Below are 20,918 nucleotides of genomic sequence, written 5' to 3'. Positions count from 1 at the left end.
GCCCCAGTGTAACCTAGAACAGCTTCTGAGTTGCTCTGTTTTTGAAGCTGCAGCCAGTTGGATATTATGTGCTCCACCCCATTTGCAGATAGGTGGCTGTGGTGGGGTGGAGGGGCAGCACAGTGTTGACTATGCCAGTTTTGTGACATCTATTGATTCCCTGGTATCAGGAGGAATCCTCAACTGCCCCTTTCTGATAGCTTTCTGGGCTGAATCCATGGCTGGTTTGGATCTACAAAGCCACAGACTTGTTATCCACTCATCTAAGAGTCTATAATGCTCTCATACAAAGAGGAGGTAATGAGATTTTTTTTTTTTTTACTTATCAGTCCTACAAACTGAATGTCAACTCTAGCTCAAGCTGAGGGTTTGGGTTTTTTTCCCCCCTTTGGCCTTCTCACGTATCACCACCAGAGAGAAAGTCCCTGCAGCACAAAGTATAAACTTAAAATTATACTTATGCAAACACACAGTATCAAAATTCTGCCCTGACTTACATCTGTACAACTCCAGTTATAACTTGCCTACAGGATCTTTATTACTAGTGATGACACATAAAAAGAAAATAAGATTGCTTGACTTCTGCAAACCAAAGTGAGTTTGACAAGTAGAAAAGACATATGTAAATTAAATAAATATACTGGATCACTGAGACTCAAGAAACATGGAACTCAAGCAAGTCATTTTTCCAGAACAATTTTAGAACAGCCACTGACTTTACACCTGTCACTCATGAGGATTTCCACTGCTGGGCCTTGAGCGACTGCACCTTTGAACAGGAGCAGGGAACTCCATATGTGAGGGAAAGAAGGAAAACTCTCTCTAGCAGTTTAGTTTAGAAGCTACTCATAGGTTTGGAATGTGAGCCACTGCATTGGCAAAAGTGGATTAGAGTGCTAACCTGCCTCTAAACCGCGCGGCCGTGCAGCAGGCTACCAAGTTCTGCGCAGGTGGGGAGAGGCGCCTCTCCCCAGCCCCATCCCCAGAGCTGCCACAGCGAGAGAGGGCTGGGGGGAGTCCTCTCTCCCAACTGCAGCCTCGGGACAGCCTACACCCCAAACTCCTCATCCCCTGCCCCACCCCGGAGCCCTCACCCCCCGCATCCCAACCCTCTGCCGCAACCCTGATCCCCCACCCACACCCTGAAACCCTCATCCCCAGCCCCACCCCAGAGCCCTCACCCCCAGCCAGAGCCCTCATCCCCCTAACCCCAACCTTCTGCCCCAGCCCTGAGCCCCGTCCTGCACCTCAACCCCCTCATCCCCAGCCCCACCCCAGAGCCATCACCGCTCCCCACACCTCAACTCTTTTCCCCAGCCCTAAGCCCCCTCCCACACTCCGAACCCCTTGGCCCCACCCCCATCACACATCACCTCCATGTTGGTGCACATAACAAAATTCATTCCGCACACAGATGTAAAAAATTTGAGGGAACATTGTTACAGTGCACCACGCAGGTGAAGTAATGAAGGTCCATGATAAATACAATTTATCACAGGACTACCGCTACCACATAGGATTATAATATAAAATGTACAGAAATATGAAGTATGTTGTCTGCAAATAATTTGGGCAATAGCATATTTGAAGGCTGCGCTAGACAATCTTAATAAATCCTTGAGACTTCGAACATCAAAATTTAAAATACAATGCCTATATTTTGGATGAGGTCACTAGAAGTAAGTTTCTATGTAACACATTTAAAGAAGACTTAAAAATTAATTTAAAATTACTGATGTTTAAAAGGGGCACTCTAGAAAGCTTGATAAAGCCTTTTTATGGTCTTCATTTTGGCTGAGATTTTCAAAGCATTCCAAGAGACTTAGTTACCCTATTTTCAGTAGAAATTGGAGGCATAATTCCCTTAGCTCCATTCCTTTAAAGAGCTCAGCCTATTGCACAAAATGATTGAAACAAAAGAATCGTGAAAAAGCAAGGTCAAGACACCAACTACTGACCTTTACGAAATATATTCAAATCTACAGTGGAAATGGTATTACTGCGTGATGGTGGCAATCCTGCTGTAGGGATGCAATAACTACTGTCAGTGTCTGAGGCAGTACGAGTAATGCAACAGGTTTCCACGGGAGATCGATCTGAAGCGTGATGTGGTTTTGGTGGCCGAGGTGGAGGAATATCTGGAATAGTCTCTAGCTTCGAAGTTCCTTCTGGAAAAGTTCGTGGAATCTGATAAGTACCTCCAGGTGTTGGGGGAATATCATAACTAATGGAGAAATGCCTCATTTGTGTATCTAATGAAGATGTAGCAGAGGGAGTATTGAAAACATGCTGCTCTCCTTCTGCATCAGTCCCAGATGGAGATGTTGCCTTTGGTAAAACATCCTGTGAATAACTCCTAGGCAGGTTATACAGGCTGCAGTCTATAGATACTGATGCTGCTCGAGGTGGCGGAGAGTCATAGGTACTTTGTTGCTGAAAAAAGCCGTTCACTGCATGCTTGCTCAATGATGGAGCAGAATTTTTATGGGAGGGTACATTATCATTGCAGTCTGTTTCAGAAGAGACGGACTTTGCTGAGTCAGCATGCAATCTAAACAAAATAAGATTGAAATGCTGATGTATAAAGAAACACATTACAACTGTAAAGAACAACAGAACATTTAAAATGTAAGCAACTAAAAGTCATTCATTTTCTTAATTCTAAAAAAAATTAAACTAAAATATTTAAAATAAAGATCTAAAGTAATTATACATGTACACACACGTGTGTGGATATATTCATCATATCAGCTAGGCAGCTGGGGTTTTCACAAATATGTGACTTTGAATCAGGTCTCAGACTGGTTTGGAGGGCTTCTTGTTTGGCTGGGTATTTTGAAAGAAACATGTTGCACACTATATGAAGAGCTCATTAATGGCAATGTTAACAGTCCAGACATAGCACTAAAATTCTGGGCTTATGGTAACTTGCTTCCTCTAACAAATATGAAGGAAATACAATTAAAAAAAATAAAGACTTGCAACAGCTTTAAGTAGATACCTAAAGACATACACTTTTTATTTTTTAAGCATACAGAAGACAATGTACAGAGTATAACAGAAAATGGAGGCAGAAAAGCTGAAGCAGTTAGTCTGAAGAAAAAAAATACAGGACATGGGGAACAAACCTGTATTCTGGTCTTGACAGCATTGTTGATATTTTTTTTTTTAAATCCAAACAGTGGGTTTTAAATGGCTTCTTTGGAAATTACATCTCTTATGAAGACAACACCTAACAATGAACTGTTACCTACAATACCAAAAAAAGCCGTAGCTGCACTCGCTCTCGCTCTCCCCTCTTGTGTAGAATTCCATCATCACATTGTTTGTGGCACAAAAATTCAGTTGATAATCCTGACAGTTAGTTTAACACAAAAGTCAAAATGAACAAAAATACTAATAGGTACGTAGAGTAGTTACCCTTAAACTTAGCATTTACCCACAATGCCCACATATTGGTATCAAATACACCACACTATTTTCTAATTTAAGTACCACTGGAATTTATTGTTGCCTGTGTGGCACAATTTGAGTACGTCATTGTAATATGTACAGCTATTACCCCTATTACTCCAGTCATGTAACTGATTACAGGGCAGTTTATAAAATTATTGGAGTAAATATTTGACTGAAGATAAAAACAACATGTAATGTCTTGGATACTAGGAGCAGTAAAAAGAAAAAGTTACACACTTACAAATATACAACCTGATTCTCTAGTGCTTATTCAACCAGAACTCCCAGCAAAAGCAATGCGAGTTTTGACTGAATAAAGATGATAAAATTTTATATACCATACCAGTGACAAACAAAAGGTCTCAAAGTCTTATTTTTCTATCCTGTAGAAACAGTAGTCAAACTATAGCATCAAAGATTATTAGTCTCAGTGCACGTGCACACACACCTTCAAAAACTTCAACTAATTAAAAAAAAGTTATAAAAATAAAATACAAATTAAGGCAAAAAACACACAGCATAGCATGATATGACAATAGAATAGAAATTCATGTGGCAAGCAATACAGCACACTTTATTTTCACTCTTCCATTTGTGGATTATGCAGTTATTACAATCATTGTCATCCATTACATATTCTCTATTTACCTATGCTCAGAAACCCAAGTGGGTTTTAAAATATTGAACACAAAAAGTATTACAAATATCTTTAAAATCTTACTTACCAATTCTGAGCGCTAAGGAACCTTTTACACAGGCCTTTGAGAGACCTCCTAATGAGGCTGTGTTGCATTTTATTTAATTCTATAAATGCACAACATGCAGGAAACAGTGAGCTAAAACCATCATTGAAAATTGGTAGTGCAATAACAGTGCATGGATGCCACTCAGGTAGAGTACAGTTCATGCTAACCTAGTAGATACCTCTTAATAATATGCTACCTAGTAATGCTACCATATTAAACTTTAATTACTTCTAAAAGTAACAATGCTTTTCCTTACTCTTTCTTGTCCATGTGCATTCATGAAAGCTGAACAGAAGGAAACAGGAGAGGGATCAGATTTTGACTACTTGAAGCAGCATAGCCATCTTTCCCTTTTCCCTAGTGGCTGCAACTTGTGCTTTAGAATCTAAGCATTTTCAAAAACTGTTCTTTTAAAACTGAGTCTCTAGTCCAGTGGTCCCCAACCTTTTCTGTGGGGTGGGCGCCGGATGACTAGCCACCAAGGACCGTGGCCACTGGACAAGCAGCCGCCAAAATGCCGCTGTGAAGTGGCAACGCCAAGAGGAGTTGCCGCCGAAATTCGGTGGGATTTCGGCAGTAGCGCTTCTTGACATTGCCACTTCTCGGTGGCATTTCGGTGGCTGCTTGTCCGGTGGCCAGCAGGCAGGCGCACATGGATGCCCTGGCGGGCGTAATGGTGCCCAAGGGCACCGCGTTGGCGACCCCTGCTCTAGTCCTTATGGATGTGACTATAACCTTCAAAATGTGAACTGGCGAAACTGATCTGTGTGTGTCTGAGTTTGAAGACAGGCTGAAACAACAGTGCCAAGAGAAGAGTAAATTGCCCCTTTTCATCTTACTGTGACAATCTCTGAAGCATAAATGATCATTAAAACGTCAATAACAACTTTCACTGCTGATCAAAACAGGCATGGAAGAATTGGTATAATTATGAAAATCTACACAATGTACAACGAATGGCATCTCAGACTGGGAGACCTTGGGTTTTGAGCAGAGCCTGAGAAGAGAATTAACACTATTATTTTTCCAGACAGACCCTAGAAGCAGGATGTTTAGTGAAGGGTGCATTTCATCAATTCAAGCAGAACAACTACATTTTATAATTTAGTATAACTTTTCCATACACTTCCATAGCAGGTCATGAATAACTTTTCTGGCTCTGATTGTTAATCAGTATTATATGCTGATGCACTTAGAGCATCTCTGCACTCCTATTTGTTTAAAATAAAGACTGACTTAGTGTACCAAGAGGAAAAAAATTAGCCACATCTGTTACCAGAATAGCACTGACCCACCAACTCCTAGCATCATGGTTCTACTACACATTATCCTTACAGCGCTGCATTACCAGGCCCAAGCACTGGCAACATAGTATCTACCCCATTCCTTTTCCACAGTAAGACAGCCTCTCTTTCCATGGTACCATGAAAACAGTCCTGCACATCCTTCAAGTCCTGACCTGGGTCCACAGAGGTGGTGACAGGACATAGGACCATACTCAAACTGGCTCCCACTCTCCATATAGCTATGTAGTTGGGAGTTGGAGGAGTATGCATGTCCCTGACAAGGTTTTGAAATAGGTAGAGAAACATTTTTGTCCCCTTAACAGGCTCTTGGTTCCTCTTCCCAAAACTAGCTGCTGACAGAGGATTAGGAACACAAATAATTTTACAAAAATATTCAATTTTGAAGCAGACTGAGGATTGAACTCCCCACTTTCTAATACACTGTAAGTAGTTTGGTCACTTATCCTCTACCAATCGTTTTCCCTCTGTGAGAATCAATACAACAGCACAGAGAGACTACTCCAGAGAAGGTATAGGAGCAAAGCAGCTATTGTGTATCAGCACTCAGGAATGGTAAAAGAGCAGTGTGAGAAGCATGCATGGTAGAAATGTGAGTTCAGCCTTGATAGGTGCTGTCATAGCCCTATCTTGATTAACTGAAGTTGGGTTATATTTGTTTCTTATATTAAAACTCACAGCAGACCATGCAGGACATGTTTCAAATATGAAATTTTCAAGCAGGTTATGGCTCTGTGCTTGATTTCTCACACAGACTAAAAAACAACAATTATACACTCACTGCAGTGGAATCTTTTTACTTTCAAAATCCTCCAGTAGTAGATATTCTTTCCCTTCTTCAGAGATAAAGGATGACCCTGGGCTGGTTTATAAACAGGAAAAAATGGAGTAAGATGAGCAAGATAACAGCTGTTATTTTTGTATGTATCTCTGCCAACCAGCCAGAAATTTAAAGATTTCAAACAGACTCTATGGATGCAATTTTTCTTGTACGATCAAAGATGAACTCTCAATCTTATTTAACACTGCAGTCAAATGTAATTACATTTTTTTTTTACTAACTAACTATTAGAACTTTAAGGATGGTCCAAAGTCATTGAGGCATAGAACTGTACTACAGAATAAATATTATGATTATTAATACAACTACTATTATTTCTAACATGCCCGCAACTCCAGTAATTGTACAACATTTTTAAAGTATCTATAAATAAAATATATGTATATTGGCACTGAAAATGCAAATACCAAGAACCCTGAAAATTCCAAAAAAGAAATAACCTAGAAATATTCTCTATTTGCCCTTAGTTCCCCTTCCCCAAATGTACAGGAATGCACTGATTCCTAGATGTTCTAAAAAGGAACATGTTAAAGAAAGACATTTTCTCCTCATTTTTTGATAAACACTGGTCACTGTTGAAGGATGAATTAAAAGGTAAACAAACTCCCAAACTAAAAATTTATGAAAATTACTTGAATTTGTAACTTTTTTCTAATATTATAACATCTGCCTACAGTATTATAACTACTACTATGTTTTATTTTTTAAAAATATGATTAAAAAACTTTGCTAAGTAATACCAAAGGCCAAAAGGATGCATCAGTGGAGTCTATCAACACCTAGAACCTGTATTATAAAATCCAGAGATTAATTATTCTACTTTAAAAACAAACAAACCTCAAAACGGCATGGAAGTCTAGAAACTAACAGTAAAAGAAAGTAGCCACTTCAGTCATGCCATCTATTCCTTCTTCACTCACCATTGTTCCTGTGCGCTCATACAAGTTTCCCCTCCCCCCCATCGTAAATATGACCACTTATAATCTGTATAAATACATAACATGCTGCAAAGGTCTTGTGAAATTCTAGTTCAGTGGTCGGCAACCTGCAGCTGTTCTAGTTCCTTATTAAGGGGGTCTATTTCCAATTTGCTATGGCCCCATTTCAGCAAAATATATATGCCTAATGTTAGGCAACTGCTTCACTAACTTGCTGAGTTGGGGCTAAAACTCCAATATAACATTATTTTGCAGTAACACTATGTCCTTCTTTTATAAAATAAGGACAAACAGTTAAATGTTAAACAGCAAGCTCACCTCACCCTGAACTATTAGTGGTGCTACTGCCTCACCAAATAACAAGGTCTTCAAATACTCAACTTAAAACACCATATATTCAACACATTCCATAACCCGCAAAATAAGGAACCACAGCTCCCTGAGCACCTTTTTCTTTCATCTTCCCCTCTCCATGTCCAACTTTCATCCTGCCCCCCAGCTATATCTCTCTCCTCCTGTCTCATCCAGACCTTCCCCCATCAGGGAATCATGGTGACACGCAGTCCATTCATACACAGTCCACCCTCACATTCTGACAAAATTATCCCTTCTAACTACTGATCAATCTTATACTTCTGTAATCCTACCACTTAACTCTATTTACCATACAACGATTATATATGACATAACATCACACAATAAACTAATAATAAACGAAATTCACTGGCCACATCTTTCAATCCCCTACCATTCTCTATGGTCCCTCCCAGACTCCTATTCCTCCACATTTCTTCCCAGTCTCCCACCTCAAACCATGCTCTCAATTCTGGCTCCGTTGAGCAGCTGGAGTCAGAAGATGCCCAATTTATATTTCTAAAAAGTGCTCTTCGTAGCACTTACACAACTCTTTACCTGCCCCTACCATAACTAGACCCCTTGAAATGCTGAGGAAGACTTCTTGTCACCACCAAGAAACCAATCTGGAGTTTCTAGGCCAAGCCATTCTGGCGATACAATGAGCCAAAAAGGGATTAGAATCATATTTAGAAAGTAAACTACAGCTAAATATTCAAAACATTACCTTTAAAACTATTTTTTAAAATCAAACTGTTCAGAAAATCTTTACTCTCGGAAGAGATGTGACATATTTCAGAAAGATTGGGGTTTTGAGGAGGGAAATGAGGAAGTTAGTAGTGGAATGTCTAACACTTATAATACAGAACAAGCTTGAACCTTCAATATAGAGCAACTACCACTGCTCCATATTACACAGATTCCTTCCCCTCAGGTTGCAAGACACTGTGGACATTCTTCCCTTTAATATTTTAGGAGTTAGCCAGTGGGCACCCTCCACTCCAAGCACTGTTTTGGATGTGGGAGGGCTGCCCACCACCTTCATCTTCCATGGACTGCAGAAGAGCAGGCTTATTTGCCTGCCCTAAATGAGATATTTTGGGAGTTGGCTGCAGTCAGCAACAAGAAGACTAAGAAATACTCCTCTGGTCCCAGGACCATTCTACCTTACTCTGCAGTGCTCCAGAATGCATGGCACAGCAACATGGAAACCTGGCAGACAGTCACGTCGTTGACAAGGTATTGCTCTAAGTGAATGTGTGGAAGACTCAGGAAAAACACTTTCATAGACCTCTGCTTAGCCTTTAAATATGCCCTTTTGCAATCAAAAGAATAAGCTTCTCTAGAAATACACAAAGGACCATTATTTTAAATTGATACAGCAAAGCATCTCTGCTTGAGAAGTTTCTAATGTTTTCCAAGGACCATTCTGAGAAACAAAGCAATAATTTACCACTACGTATTACATCCTCCTATACAGGCAGCATTACGTTTCCATTTCAAATGAGAAGCAGCGGTTACTTGGGTATATCAGTTACCAGAGCTACTCAGGTTTTTTGATATATTCTAGTTTTCCTACTCTTTAGGAGAGATAACAGGGTGGGTAAATCTATTTAATATTAAATTGGACATAATTAGATCATACTAATTTTTCTACATTATTCAAAACACACTAACAGTTCAGAAAACTCAGGATGCAGAGACTGGATGGTTCAAGATAAATTCTCTCATCACAAGATCTCTTGTTTGAATTTGATCCAGGTCAGTAATATCCAAAAACTTATCATTTGAGGGCTGCTTGGCAGCCTGTGTTAAATGAGTTGGTGATCTCAGTACAGGTCCGAGTTGATTTTTATCCCTATCACCGAGCCACCACTGTAACTGTTAGTAATTTGGCTTCCTTGACAGTAGTCATGGTTGAAGTACAAGGTACTAAAAAGGCCACCTCTCCATCTTAGAGCTGGCGCAAGACACAATGGAGAGTGGTGAGAAGAAGGATCCATCTTTGCTATCCAAGGTGCACCTAATTCCCAAGATATACAGAAATATTTGGTCTCTTGGACTATTAGTCTGGTACATTTTATCAGCAAATATTTTAAATAATTTAGAAAAACAACAACAACAAAACAAAAATGCTGGCTCTGATGCTACCATTTCATATTATTAAAACAAGAAATTCAAGCACAAAACACAGGGAAAAGAGCAGAAGTGATAGGGTAAAGCAGTGGGTCTCAAACTTTTTTACTGGCAACCCCTTTCACGTCCCAAAGCCTCTGAATGCGACCCTCCAATACATTAAACACACTTTTTAATATATTTAACACCATTATAAATGCTGGAGGCAAGTGGGGTTTGGGGTGGAGGCTGACGGCTCGCGACCCCCCCATGTAATGACCTTGCGATGCCAAGGGGTCCCAACCCCCAGTTTGAGAACCCCAGGGGTAAAGAATCAAGACTGGTGCATTTGACTGCTGAATGACTTCAAACAATTATGTAATATACCAAAATGCTCTGCAGGAATAACCATCTTTGGTCTATACAAATGAAACGACTACTGCAAAAAAATGAAAACACCCATTTACCTCGTAGGTTCAGGCTTCTTGCTTTGACAATTTATTAGCAATAGGTAATCCTGAGGATCTTCTTGGCTAGATGAGGACTCCAGAGGTGGGATGTTAATTAGTTGATATGGAGGAGGTAGGGATGATTCTGCTTGTACAGATGGTGGTGAAGTGTTAACTGCTAATGGTAATTCAGCAGATGCTTGTAAAGAACTGCCAAGTGGCTTCACAGCATCTATGACATAAAAGCACATAGATGTTAATCGCTCTTTTCATAGTTTATTGTGCTCTTTAAACTACATGATGTCACTGGAAGGTAAACAACATTAATTTTAAGATGACAGTATGCAGATTTAAGCCAATTTCAGCATCACAATTTCTGACTCACTCAAAACAGGTCTGTAGGATATTAGAAAAATATTTCTAAACAAATATATGGAATATGTATATGGAAGATCATTGTGTCTGATTTGATGTACAAATCTGGTGCGTTGAAGAGGACCTACTTCATTCTAGGCCATTCAAAAATGCCTTGGTACCGTTATTCTTCAGATTTTTCCAGATGTCATCAGTCGCCTGACTGTCCCTTTGAAACTAGAGGTTTTGTCTTGTAACATGATTTTTCACTCACTTTTCTGGTCACAAGCAAAATAAAGATGCTGACTGGTACCATGTAACAATTAAGCAGACAAATCTGTTGTTGTTTTAAAACAACAATCAAGCGCTCGTAAGTTAAAATTCTGTTATGGCTGCATGATTCCGCATTTTATATTGTGTTCAATGCATTTTTCCTTGATCCCAGTCACTTTGGTATTTGATACTAGAAAACTAGGCAAAACTGAAAAGAAACAGGAAAAAATGAACAAAACAAACAAAAAGGCTTTGCTGATATGGAACATTCACTGTTGTCTACAAGATTTTGTGAGATGTGCTAGATTCCCAAAGAAGTCTTTCTATTGCTATCCAATCCTGACCTGTTACGCCTCCTATTGTGAGGCAACGTTAGATCCAGGTGGGTCTTTTGTTGTCCCATCTCTCCTCTTTATAATTCTTTTCCACCTTCCATTTGTGAATGGTCTTTTCTTGACTAATTTAATTCTTTGGTTTCTCCAGAAACAAATAAACAAACAAACACACACACACACCCCATTTTGTCTGGTAGTCTGAAAAATGCTAGCAGCATCAGATAGCAATAAACCTTTAACCCTTTTATTCTGTTTTTAAATTAAACTGTTTCATTTCCTTAAATTATTGGACCATCCTTAACTTACGTATTGTTAAACGACAAGACTCTGCAAGTGCAATTTGCACATCTTGCCAACACTATCTGAATATTAGCATTGTTCTAATTAATTCACTACCCTACAATGCAACCGATCCATTAACCTTGCAGCGACCTACAAGGCTAACCCACAAAACTAAGCAGCTTCATTAAAGGGATGTTCCCAGAATGATGATGATGTGTTCAATGATAATTCTGAATAAGGTTCAACTTCTAAGGAATTTAAAAAAAAGTGACTATGACATGATCATTTCCTGTTTAGAAACGGCAAAGACTTTATATGAACAGATTTTAGTTTTCCACATTTCACAATACAACAAACATCTTAATTCCCTTATGTTTGTATTAACATGACAATTGCAAAATTCTCTTCATTCCCAAGATATGTCGGAGAGGACCGGCAGGGTCTAGACAATCTCTGGGGTCCTGACAAGAGGAGGATTGAGGGGAAAGTAATGTAAGGTGCAGGCTCAGCTGCTCCAGAGCCTTCCCTTCTCCTTCCTTCATGACAGCTCAGAATGCACACAGACAACATGTCTGTGCAGAGGAGAAAGAGGAGAGGTTGCGCTCCTTCCTTAGCCAGGCTTGTGAGGTGGTGGCTGAGAAGAGAAGCGACGGACTCTGTGGCCCCCCTTTTTACCATTGCTGTATATAAAACCCTCATAAACATGAGCTAGGATCTTTTTGTACACAGGTAGTGCAGTAATCACACACAAGAAAATCCAGTAAGATGTCCCTGAACTTTACAGGGAAGACGGACGTGTCTAGTAGACACAGGGAGAGATGTGCAATCAGCAGAACCTAATGGGTTGACAGAAGGCAGATACCAGCAGCATGTGTGTGGGTGCAGCCAAGCTACTCTCAGTGGCACTCTCAGTGCCAGTGCAGGTAATAGGCTCAAAAGTGACCAGCTCCAAGAAGAAAACATGAGTAAGAAGTCTGGGAGATGACTGCTGGACCCTATTTGACTGGAGGACCCTTTGTGAACTGAGGGACCCTTCACATGTACTCTCATTCCCACTTGCAGGGGAATGGCAAGAGAATTCAGAAATGGGCTGAATACCTTGGGATTAGAATGAAAGGGGCCAACCATAAAATGCTTATTTGGCCATTTAACACCACATTGTATCCAAATATATGCTTGGTATTTGGAGTGGGTGGAGTGCTAAACCATTAATATCTTCAACTTATGAACCTCTGCTGTGAAATCTATCCTGATGTGGATGCATGGCATGCTCTAGTGCATCCCCAATCGTTATTTTAAACCAAAGTATGATTTAAACAGCGATTGAGTTACTCTGAAACAAAAGTCTTAGTTCGGATGAAAATTATTTTTGCTTCATCTTAAGGTATTTCTAATTTGCCTTGCATGACTTTAGTATTGTTAATAATTCTTTTCAGTACTGACAAAGTAAACATTAATGTTTTAATTTCATGTTTTTAAACACTCAAAAATCTCTTTAGCCATTTAATATACTTTGGAACCTGATGTTCAAAGTTTAGCCTAGCAGCTTACTATGATTTTAATGAGCTTTAATAATGATCTTGTTTCATTTTGAATGAACAGATTAGTCCATCTGCACGCTAATGAAAAAACCATTCAAAATCTTTTGGTTTGTTCCCAGAGCTCAGACACCAGAGCTGTTTTGAAATAACTGTGAATTGGAAAAGCATTCAGTGTATTTATCATACACATGAGCACAACAAGTATCCCATTTCACTTAGAATTTCTGTATTCAGTACAGCTAGAACAAGCAGCTTTTTAAACTGGACAAGTGGGGGTGGGGGATTTTTATTTTTTCGCTGCTTGGTAACAGTGGACAGATGTGTCACCCAGTTGAGTGTTTGTCAGTCTGGTCAATATAAAGCTGGGTATAAGAGCAAAGTTACAAACAAAATAGTTATGAAAATTAAACAATGGTTAAAAGGACATTTTGCAACCGAGAATAATGAAAGGCTTTCCCTTATCCTTTTGTTATTTACAATGTTGCTGATGTCTGCACGCTGAGAATAATCTAGAAGGTTTGAATGCCTTTTTTATGTATGAACTAAATTATTTGATATAGTGTACTTTGCAAATGAGCACAGTAGAACTTTCCACCACTTTATTGAAGTATCTAATACTTATGTAGAGTATTAGCATAATGTGAGCAGAATATAAAAGGTTATGAGAGCCTTTATAAAAATATTGATTTAATAAAATGTCAATCGTGCTGATTTAGAATATGAGAATGCATTCTTCTTAGGATGCAAGTAGAACTACTGGAAAGTAAAAATGGGATTTTACCATTGTAAGCATGAATCAGCAACAGATAAGCCATTGCCTGGCTCTACAATTCTTAGAGATGAGTCATTCAATCCAGTTATTACTACGTAGATGCTCTAATTAAAATGATATAAAGACAAATTATCTATTAAAGTAATAACCTTGAACAAATCCGACACATACTATGGAGATGGATCCATATGAGAGCCTACATAGACAGAGTACACACTTCTATAGAAAACTCAAGAATTTGTGGTGGCGTACGCACATGTGTACACACACCTCTCCACCCACCCTAGAATGAGGTATGCAGAAGGAAAAATGAATGTCAAATAATCTCAAAGTACTAAGACAATTCACTAAATCACTTATCTTTCAAAGAACTAATATTTTATAAGGGACATCATTTCTGCAGTATTATTCTAATATAATATAAATCACATCCTGACACACAGGATGCTTTAGCTCCTCTATCCCACCCCAACACCAATTTCTCCCTCTCCTCTTGCATTAGTTTTTTAGGTCTGTTTTCAAATCAAAGACATCATCTTTCATAAATCTCTCAGTCAGAAAACCTGTATAAATATAAACTGAGTCACCCACTCACCCTTGGAGGTTTTCAGCTCCCTCACATAAACCATCAATATATGAGTCAAGACAGTAAATACAGCATCCATGACATACAGCCTACATTTACACACTCTTCTGTGAAGAGTGTAATACAGAGATGGTCGGGAATTTTCCAGTGAGACAGTTTCAGTGAACTTCCAAGAGAATACAAGCAATGTTCCACTGGAAACCTACCTGCCTTCTTGCCAGCTCCCCTTGCAGGCTGTTATGGAGCCTGCACTTCCAGGGGCAACACCTCTAGGGCAGTCTCACCACATGAGCTTCCCCAGACTTCCAGGCTCCCTGCCATGGAGCTGGGAGCCTGAAAACTTGAAGAACCCAGGTTCAAGCTGGAGCTGTCAGGGCTTCTAGGCTCCTTGCCATGGAACTGACAGCCTAGAAAACTTGGGAGCCACAGCTGAGCTGGGAGTTGCAGAGCTTGGGTGTCCAGGATCAATTCTCTTTAGAAATATTTGAAATTAAACATTTGGATTATTTCCAAACAAATATTTTTCCAGTTTTTCCCGCCAAGGGAAATTTCTAAATTTATACTTGGTTCTGAAACAGAACTTTTTTCAGATTTTCACAATTTCCCACATAGTAGAAACTCTGCCTTTCAACCAGCTCTAGTGTAGGATCATAAAAGAAAATCAAATCTTTACATTCTTGACCTTTTAATGACTAATTTTGAAGAACTGTACATTTCAAAAACTTATTTTGTTTTTTCAGTCTCATCAAGTTACATTTAGTCCTCTTTTTCCAAATAATTTAGCAGTTGTCTGTTTATTTTATGTTTAGGACAGTCTGGTCTACTGTGAAACACCTATAACTTTGACAGACAGCCCTTAAGTTTATATTGTGTTATAGTTAACATTTCTGTCTTTCAGTGTTTACTTTTTCTCAAATTTGGTGTTCATATTATGCAAACTGTGAATAATTTCATGCTGCATTTTTGGCTATCCATTTAAGTAAAAAAGGAAAAATAGCAAAGCATTTTAGTTTAAAATTTCTCCTCTTCCTCTCAACTCAGAGAAGGCACTCTCACAAAACACAAGATAAGGTATAACTAACAATTAGTCTCCTTCCTCCCTATATCATTTATTTAAGTTAAAAACAAATTTGAAAACACAATGCAACTGAAAAGTTGCACAGGGAAATATGGTTACATTTGGGGTTAAAGAGAAGTTTAATGGGGTTTGGCACTAAGTGTGTATGTGTTTTGTTTTAAAGGAAGTCACAAAATGAGTGAAATGTTGAAAACTGATGACGTGTTACTCAGTTAAAACCTTCAACCCTAGTTTTCTGTTTGTTTGTTATAAAATCACAATTAAGAATGAGGAAAAGTGATTTACAGATCACTCTTGGTCTCTAATAAATATTTTAATTGGTTACTTTTATTGCTATTGTCTTTAAAATGGTGTTATAGTGTAAAAGACTTAAGGACAGGACATAGAGGATGACTGGCTTTGCTGTATTGAGTATTATTAAAATACAATAATAATGCAATGCAACTTTAATGCCAAGAACTGAAGCATACAATGCAAGAGTCTCTGTATAGCACAAGTTCATGTTATATGAACTTATTAATTTCCTTGTCTCTACCTGCTGGATGAGAGAATTTGGATTATTATTTATTTATTTATTTAGCTTGGTTTTACTAATCTTTTCTGAGTGGAGACAACCAAAGCAAGACGCAGTTTGTAAGATAAGGATACAACAGTCTCCTATAATGCCAATTAATCTTTTCCTACATTATTCACTATGCACTCCTTAATACCTACCAACATAAACAGTTACTCTTCTTTTCTAAACATTATATTGAGCAGACATCTTTACTGAGATCAGTTTCTGGAACAGTGGTTCTCAAACTTTTGTACTGGTGACCTCTTTCACATAGCAAGCCTCTGAGTGTGACCCCCCCTTGTAAATTAAAAAACATTTTTTTTGTATATTTAACACCATTATAAATGCTGGAGGCAAAGCGGGGTTTAGGATTGAGGCTGACAGCTGACCCCGCACGTAATAACCTCGCGACCCCTAGTTTGAGAACCCCTGTTCTAGAAGATCCTTCTTGAGATTCCCTGAGCAAAGGAGAAGGGGGGGTGAGGGGGACAGACATGCAGGCTTACTTTTCTTTTCCTTTACTAAAATGGGCTTCAGCTTTCCTTTCCAAAGACAGGTTGCTTCAGTCATAGGGCAGGTTTGCTATCTACTGCTGCATCTCCCACTGGAATCCAGGTATCTAGATCCAACTGTGTTTTGGGTGTCTGAGACAGATACTTTTAGAGCTGTAGCTAATGTCTCAAAGGATCCCATCACTTGATACCCAACAGTTTCTAAATCAACTTTTCTTCCATTTAAAAAAAATCATTTTATTTAAGGTGAGTTTAGTGCACGAGAGGAAATCCAATAGATAAGATTGGAAAATGAAGTCAATCAGTAAAGATTTTAAATAATTTCTCCTGAGGAAAAGAAATCAGCTAAGTTATAGACATTCTTCCGTGTGTCAAATTCATATTTGCTCAGTAGGATATGTATTTGGCAATAAAGGTTAGCCAATCAACTGATATCCTGCATTTTGGCAGGAGGTTAGACTAGATGACCCTTGCAGTCCCTTCTAATCCTGTGGTTCTACAATAAAATTTTTCAGACTAGATTCTAAGTAATGCATTTCTGGGACTCATTTTTAGCCACTGCAGCCTCCTCCAAAATACCTGTAATTAGGCTACGAGAAATGTTGCACTCTACTCTCTCCAATCTCTCCATCTGGCCATTGCCTTGTCTCTTTCAGCATCACCCATCTGCTCTCTTCCTCTTGCCCTATACCCAGCCTTTCTGTGATTCCCACTCCATCAATGTCAATGACTTATCATGACATCCCTCTCCTCTCTCTCCCATGGTATGGTTGTCAATTGTCTCGATGCTCCACTTTCATCTATCCTGGACTCCTTAGCCCCTCTCTATGCTATCGCCAGGTCTGCCTTGCCAGCCCTGGCTCAGCCTAACTATCTACTTCCTCTGTGCCTACTCCTGCGCTGCTGAACATCTCTGACAGAACTGCTGTGACCAAGCTGACTTCCCCCAGTACAAATTTGTTCTCTCCTCCTTCAATTATGCCATGTTCCTAACTAAGCAACTTTACGTTTCCACTTTAATTGAATCCCATGTCTACAATCCTAGCCATCTTCTTTTACTATCTTTGACACCCTCCTCAAACCCTCTCCCACTTCCTTATCTTTATCCTCAACTCTCACTTTCATCTAGCCTAGACCTCCCCACTGCAATTTGAGACGATTGCTTCTTGTTCTGTCATCTGCCACCACTGAGAACAGCCTAGCTCCATCCTCTTTGGAACCCTCCTTCAGGTACCTGAAGGCTGCTATCAAATCCCGCCTCACTCTTCTCTTCTGCAGACTAAATAACCCCAGTTCCCTCATCCTCTCCTCGTAAGTCATGTGCCCCAGCCGCCTAATCATTTTTTATGCCCTCCGCTGGACTCTCTCCAATTTGTCCACATCCCTTCGGTAGTGGGGAGATCAAAACTGGATGCAATACTCCAGGTGTGGTCTCACCAGTGCTGAATAGAGGGGAATAATCACTTCCCTTTATTTGCTGGCAGTGCTCCTACTAATACAGCCCAACATGCCGTTGGCCTTCTTGGCAACAAGGGCACACTGTCGACTCATATCCAGCTTCTTGTCCACTGTAATCTTCAGGTCCTTTTCTGCAGAACTGCTGCTTAGCCAGTTGGTCCCAGCCTGTAGAGGTTCATGGGATTCTTCCTTCCTAAGTGCAGGACTCGGCACTTGTCCTTGTGAACCTCATCAGATTTCTTTTGGCCCAATCCTCCAATTTGTCTAGGTCATTCTGGACCCTATTTCCAGGGCCAGCTTTAGGAAGTGCGGGGCCCAATTCAAACAGTTTCGATGGGGCCCTGGCAGGGATGACTTAAAAAAACAAACACATGTAAAAAACACGTGGGGCTTGTATTCACCAGGCGGTGCTCGGAGTCCTTGGCGACACTTCGGCGGTGGGTCCTTCACTCGCTCCAGGTTTTCAGCAGCACTGAAGGACCCGCTGCCGAAGTGTTGCCGAAGACCCAGAGTAAGAGAAGAACTCGCCGCTGAAGTCCCGCTGAAGACCCAAAGCGCCGCCAGGTGAGTAAAAATTAAAAAGGCGCCTCTAGCCAGGGAAGGGATTCTCACTGGGCTCGGGGCCCTCTTAGGTGCGGGGCCCGATTCGGGGGAATTGGTGGAATAGGCCTAAAGCCGGCCCTGCCTATTTCTACCCTCCAGCATTCTACCTCTCCCCCCAGTTTAGTGTCATCTGCGAACTTGTTGAGCGTGCAATTCATCGCATCATTAATAAAGATGTTGAACAAAACTGGCCCCAGGACCGACCCCTTGGGGCACTCCGCTAGATACCAGATGCCAACTAGACATCAAGCCATTGATCACTACCCATAGAGCCTGACAATCTAGCCAGCTTTCTGTCCCCCTTATAGTCCATTCATTCAATCCATACTACTTTAACTTGCTGGCAAGAATACTGTGGGAGACCGTATCAAAAGCTTTGCTAAAGTCAAGATATATCACATCCACTGCTTTCTCCATATCCACAGAGCCAATTATCTCATCATAGAAGGCAATCAGGTTGGTCAGGCATGACTTGCTCCTGGTGGATCCATGTAGACGGTTCCTGATCACCTTCCTCTCCTCCAAGTGCTTCAAAATGGATTCTTTGAGGACCTGTTACATGATTTTACCAACGACTGAAGTGAGGCTGACCTGTCTGTAGTTCCCTGGGTTCTCTTTCTTCCCTTTTTAAAATATGAGCACTATATTTGCCTTTTTCCAATTGTCTGGGACCTCCCTCAATCACCACGAATTTTCAAAGATAATGGCCAGTGGCTCTGCAATCACATCAGCCAACTCCCTCAGCACCCTTGGATGCATTAGATCTGGACCCATGGACTTGTGCTTGTACATCTTGTCTGCCAACACAAATTCTACTGTCATCCCTATGCTGATGACTCACAGATCTACTTCTCTACTACAGACCTGTCTTCTTCTGTTCAAATCATAATCACAGCTAGTTTCTCTAACAACTCCTTGTGGACATACAGCAATCAGCTTACAATCAAGATAGAGAAAGGAGAAAGAACTCTGTTTTGTCCATCACTGGACAACATCAGCATTGTTCTGGTGACTCCTCTCTTTACATCCCTCCACTGGCTCCCCCATTCTCTATTGCATCACACAATGCTTGTCGTCACTTTCAAGGTCCTTCATGACCTATCCACACCTATCATTGCTTATGTGCTAGTAAGATGTCAACTCCTGCCTCCAATCAGCCAAAGATGGAGCCTCCAGTGTTCAATGGTTAAATTTTCAAGCAAACACTTTTGTTGTTTCTCCCATGCTGCCCCTTGTGTGGGAGGAGCGCCCCATAAACATCTGCAAAGCTCCCTCATTCTCCTCCTTCAAATCCCTACAAAAATCTTGATAACAATTAGGCTACAGGAGTGCTGAGACCATGCCCACCATGCTGACTAGTACTATCTCACTGTTTCCTTGTTGTCTTTTGTCTTATTGTAAGCTCTGCGAGAAAGGGACCAGTTTTGCTCTGTTTGTATAGCACCAGCAGAATGGGGTTCTGATCCATGACTGGGGCTCTTAGGTATTAACCAACTACAAAAATTGATGATTGATGATGATGATCATCATCATCATCATAGGGATAGCTCAGTGGTTTGAGCATTGGCCTGCTAAACCCAGGGTTGTGAGTTCAATCCTTGAGGGGGCCATTTAGGGATCCAGAGGAAAAAAATCTGTCTGGGGATGGGTCCTGCTTTGAGCAGGGGGTTGGACTAGATGACCTCCTGAGGTCCCTTCCAACCCTAACATTCTATGATTCTATGAATAACAACATCTGAGGCTGCCTGCCACTGTGGAAGTAGATACAACTGGAAGGAACTTCAGGGCATTCCCTTCAGGCTGGTGACTGATTGTCCCCACCTAGCTGCAAGCAACCTGAAGTACCTAATCATAATGCATCTGTGAACCTTAACATTATGAAGTAAATCCTATAATCTGCAGAAAATTTAAATCAAAAACAAATTTTACATAACTGAAAGGCAACAGAAGAAAGTAAAATTTCTATTTTGTACAGAATGATTTAGTGAATCTTGAAAAAAGTTCCTTTGTGCATGAAGTAGAACTTTGATTCCTTTGAAGAAACATGATCAGCATTTCTGGAAAATATAATTGAAAAAATAACCAAGATCTATGAGGGGTGGAGGGATATACACTATACCCTTTTTCTGTTCTTTTTCACCTATTTTCTTTCTCCTCCTTTATTCTTGCTACATTTATTTAGTTGAATAGGCTGATGAACATACTGTTAATAGTTAAAATACACGTAGTACTTTTTCTGCTGAACACGTGTGTGTTGAGAGATATAGTATAAAGTTTTACAGAAAAGTAACTAAAATAAACTCTTGTGCATTACCCACTTCCCATTTTCATTTTAGATAGATATTATAGAAAGAAAAGATCCTGG

The 20,918-nt window shown here is 40.1% G+C and overlaps 1 protein-coding gene across 4 annotated transcripts in view; it reads right to left on the bottom strand.

The window, feature by feature from the left end:
• The window catches only part of GAB1 (GRB2 associated binding protein 1), a 137,548-nt gene that overhangs the window by 29,492 nt on the left and 87,138 nt on the right, over positions 1-20,918 (bottom strand). For 2 of the 4 annotated variants that reach the window (XM_039542279.1, XM_039542278.1), the window contains exons 3-5: positions 10,222-10,435; positions 6,288-6,368; positions 1,959-2,551 (exon numbers count right to left, since the gene is read on the bottom strand). In XM_039542279.1, coding sequence (XP_039398213.1) covers positions 1,959-2,551; positions 6,288-6,368; positions 10,222-10,435 — 888 coding nt within the window. The remainder of the gene's footprint in view (positions 1-1,958; positions 2,552-6,287; positions 6,369-10,221; positions 10,436-20,918) is intronic. The other 2 variants (XM_039542280.1, XM_039542277.1) reach the window with 1 other exon arrangement.

The sequence above is a fragment of the Mauremys reevesii genome, linkage group 5 (assembly GCF_016161935.1).
Source record: "Mauremys reevesii isolate NIE-2019 linkage group 5, ASM1616193v1, whole genome shotgun sequence".
In the NCBI taxonomy this organism is placed as follows: domain Eukaryota; kingdom Metazoa; phylum Chordata; order Testudines; family Geoemydidae; genus Mauremys; species Mauremys reevesii.
The sequence above is the reverse complement of the archived record's forward strand: the minus strand, read 5'-3'. Positions and strand labels throughout refer to the sequence as shown.